Below are 2,646 nucleotides of genomic sequence, written 5' to 3' on the forward strand. Positions count from 1 at the left end.
CTGGGTAGCTAGCAAGGCTGTTAGTATCCTCAGGGATTATCCTCATATGGGTGCTAAAGAGTTGCAGGAAAAGTTGCAGAAAGAGCACTCTGTTACAATTTCATATGACACGGTCTGGAGGGGTAGAGAAATAGCTCTCGCAGAGGTTTATGGTAGCTAGGAAGAGAGTTTTGAGCTACTGTACAGATGGAAGGCTGAGGTATTGAAGAGGTCACCTAGAAGTGTGGTGGAAATTGAGGTGCTTGAAGTGGATGGTAAAGTTTATTTCCATCGTTTTTTCTGTGCTCTTAAACCTTGTATTGATGGTTTCTTGGAAGGATGTAGGCCTTACTTGAGCATAGATTCTACAGCACTTAATGGAAGGTGGAATGGCCATTTAGCCTCAGCGGTAGTAGTTGATGGTCACAATTGGATGTACCCACTTGCTTTCGGGTTTATAGCTTCTGAAATAGAGGACAACTGGACTTGGTTTATGACCCAACTAAAGAAGGCCATAGGTGATCCTCCACTCCTTGCATTGTGCACAGATGCGTGCAAGGGTTTAGAGAATGCAGTGAAGCGTGTGTTCCCAAAGGCAGAGCAAAGAGAATGCTTTCTTCATCTTATGAAAAATTTTCAGAAAAAGTTTAGAGGGTTTGGAAGAATGTATCCTACAGCAAGGGCATACGATCAAGATATATTCTTTGAGCCTATGGCTGCAATCAAATGTGAATCACAAGAAGTGGTGAAATGGTTAACTGACTACCATAACCTGTTGTGGTATATGTGTGGCTTTAATCCAGATATCAAGTGTGACTACATCACTAATAATATAGCTGAGGTTTTTAATAATTGGATACGAGACATTAAGGACTTACCTGTTGCTGAACTTGCTGATAAGGTTCGAGAGATGATTATGAGATTGTGGAACAAGAGGAGAAATATTGCAGATAGACTGCCAGTTGGGAGGATACTTCCAGGTGTTATGGTTCAACTAAAGGCCAACACTAGAGGATTGGGACACTTGAAAGTTGTGTCAGCTGCTAATTGGAGTGCAGAGATTTGGGACCACAGTAAGAATATTGCTGAAAGGCATATTGTCAAGTTGCATCAAAGGACTTGTACTTGTCTTGAATGGCAGCACACTGGTAAGCCATGTCAACATGTATTGGCCTTTGTAACCTCACGACGGGGAGTGGACCTTGAACAATTTGTGCATGACTACTACTCAGTGGATAGATTCAAGGCTGCTTATGGTAGAGAGATTGAGCCAATGACAGGTAGATCACAATGGCCACATGTGCAGCTGCCATTTGTTGTTGGTGCACCTCTTAATCCTAGAGAAAGTGGAAGACAAAGAAAACTTAGGATAAAAGGATGTCTTGAAGGTGGACACAAGAAGAGAGGTAGGAAAGACAGTGAAGGTACCAGTAGTGCTACCAATGCATATGACAATGCTACTAATGCAGGTGATACTGCTCCAACCAACGCTAAGGGAAAGAAAATGATTAGAGGCCCAATGACTTGCAAGAGATGCGGTGAAAAGGGTCACAGGCAAGCTAGTTCCAAGTGCCCACTCAATAGGACAAAGAAAAAAAGGTAAACCTTTGTTTTTATATTCAATCCTATAATTATAATGTCATTATAAAATTTAATTCCCTTTTTCTTGTAGAAAGAGGCAGCCTAGAAAGAATGTCACAAAGGCTAAGCCAGGTGAGATTAGCACCCCACAGAGAGCAACTAGAGAGCAAATACTACGGGATAGTCCTGGAAGGGTGACTAGAAGGTAAGAATCAGTGACACAAATAATCTGTCATTTTGATGTACAAATCTGGTCCAAAAATATTTGTCTAAGTGTAGTACTATCTGTGTGTAGCCGTCTTGCTTTCTTGCTGGGAGAGGGCGGTTCAGCACAATCTATGACCACTGCTCCAGAGAAAATGCCTACTACAGCTGCACCAAAGAAGTTGACGCTAAAAAGAAAGCTACATATTGGATGAACTCGTTTAGACTTAAATATTATAGATTTACGAGATGAACTCATTTAGGCTCAATTTATGCATGTATGAGATGAACTCATTTATACTCAGCTTATGGATTCGGATGTGAACTCATTTTATTCTTAATTTATGAATTTGTGTGATAGACATATGCGTGAATGCAGGTGGAGTGCATGCAGTTGTCAGCGTCACACTGTTGCTGAACATATGAAGAACGCTGACGGTTAAAATTTGTCCATGAATTTTGCTAGTAGCAAAGTGCAGCAATAGCGCATATGCATAGTAGCATCATATCATCGCTCTAATAGTGGAATGCATCCCCGGAGTACGAGTGTATGGCAGCGATAGCTAGCTGATATTTAGTAGGTCTGCTCCCTGTTTTACTTTCTGAGAACCCTTTTCTATTAAAAAAAATTGACAGAAAGAGCGTGTATGTATACAAAATTCAAATAAAATACAAAAAAAACGTTATTATAATCTGTCACTTCACATCAATTCCCAGTGATTTGGTGTCATGATTGCTTTTGACAAATCATACCAAACGTAAAAGGTGTGCTTAGTGCCGTGGGGCTGGACAAACAGTACAGGTAGAGATTTTCAGTATCCTGTGGGAGCATAAGCTCCACGATTAAATCCTTTTCTACAGCCTTATATGGCTGAAAGTCAT

The 2,646-nt window shown here is 40.8% G+C and overlaps 1 protein-coding gene across 1 annotated transcript; it reads left to right on the forward strand.

Annotated features, from left to right (window-relative positions):
• Positions 1-412: 412 nt before the first annotated feature.
• On the forward strand, positions 413-1,979 carry LOC136495488 (uncharacterized). The gene is made up of 3 exons (XM_066491411.1): positions 413-1,578; positions 1,652-1,765; positions 1,856-1,979. The coding sequence occupies exons 1-3, from the start codon at positions 413-415 to the stop codon at positions 1,977-1,979; spliced, it is 1,404 nt and encodes a 467-aa protein (XP_066347508.1).
• The last annotated feature ends 667 nt before the right edge of the window (positions 1,980-2,646 follow it).

Source organism: Miscanthus floridulus, chromosome 12, assembly GCF_019320115.1.
Source record: "Miscanthus floridulus cultivar M001 chromosome 12, ASM1932011v1, whole genome shotgun sequence".
Classification (NCBI taxonomy): domain Eukaryota; kingdom Viridiplantae; phylum Streptophyta; class Magnoliopsida; order Poales; family Poaceae; genus Miscanthus; species Miscanthus floridulus.

Coding starts and splice junctions, on each gene's coding strand:
- LOC136495488 (XM_066491411.1), top strand. CDS start 413: ATGTACCCACTTGCTTTCGGGTTTATAGCTTCTGAAATAGAGGACAAC. Junction 1,579..1,651: donor AATAGGACAAAGAAAAAAAG/GTAAACCTTTGT, acceptor TTTTTCTTGTAG/AAAGAGGCAGCCTAGAAAGA. Junction 1,766..1,855: donor CCTGGAAGGGTGACTAGAAG/GTAAGAATCAGT, acceptor ATCTGTGTGTAG/CCGTCTTGCTTTCTTGCTGG.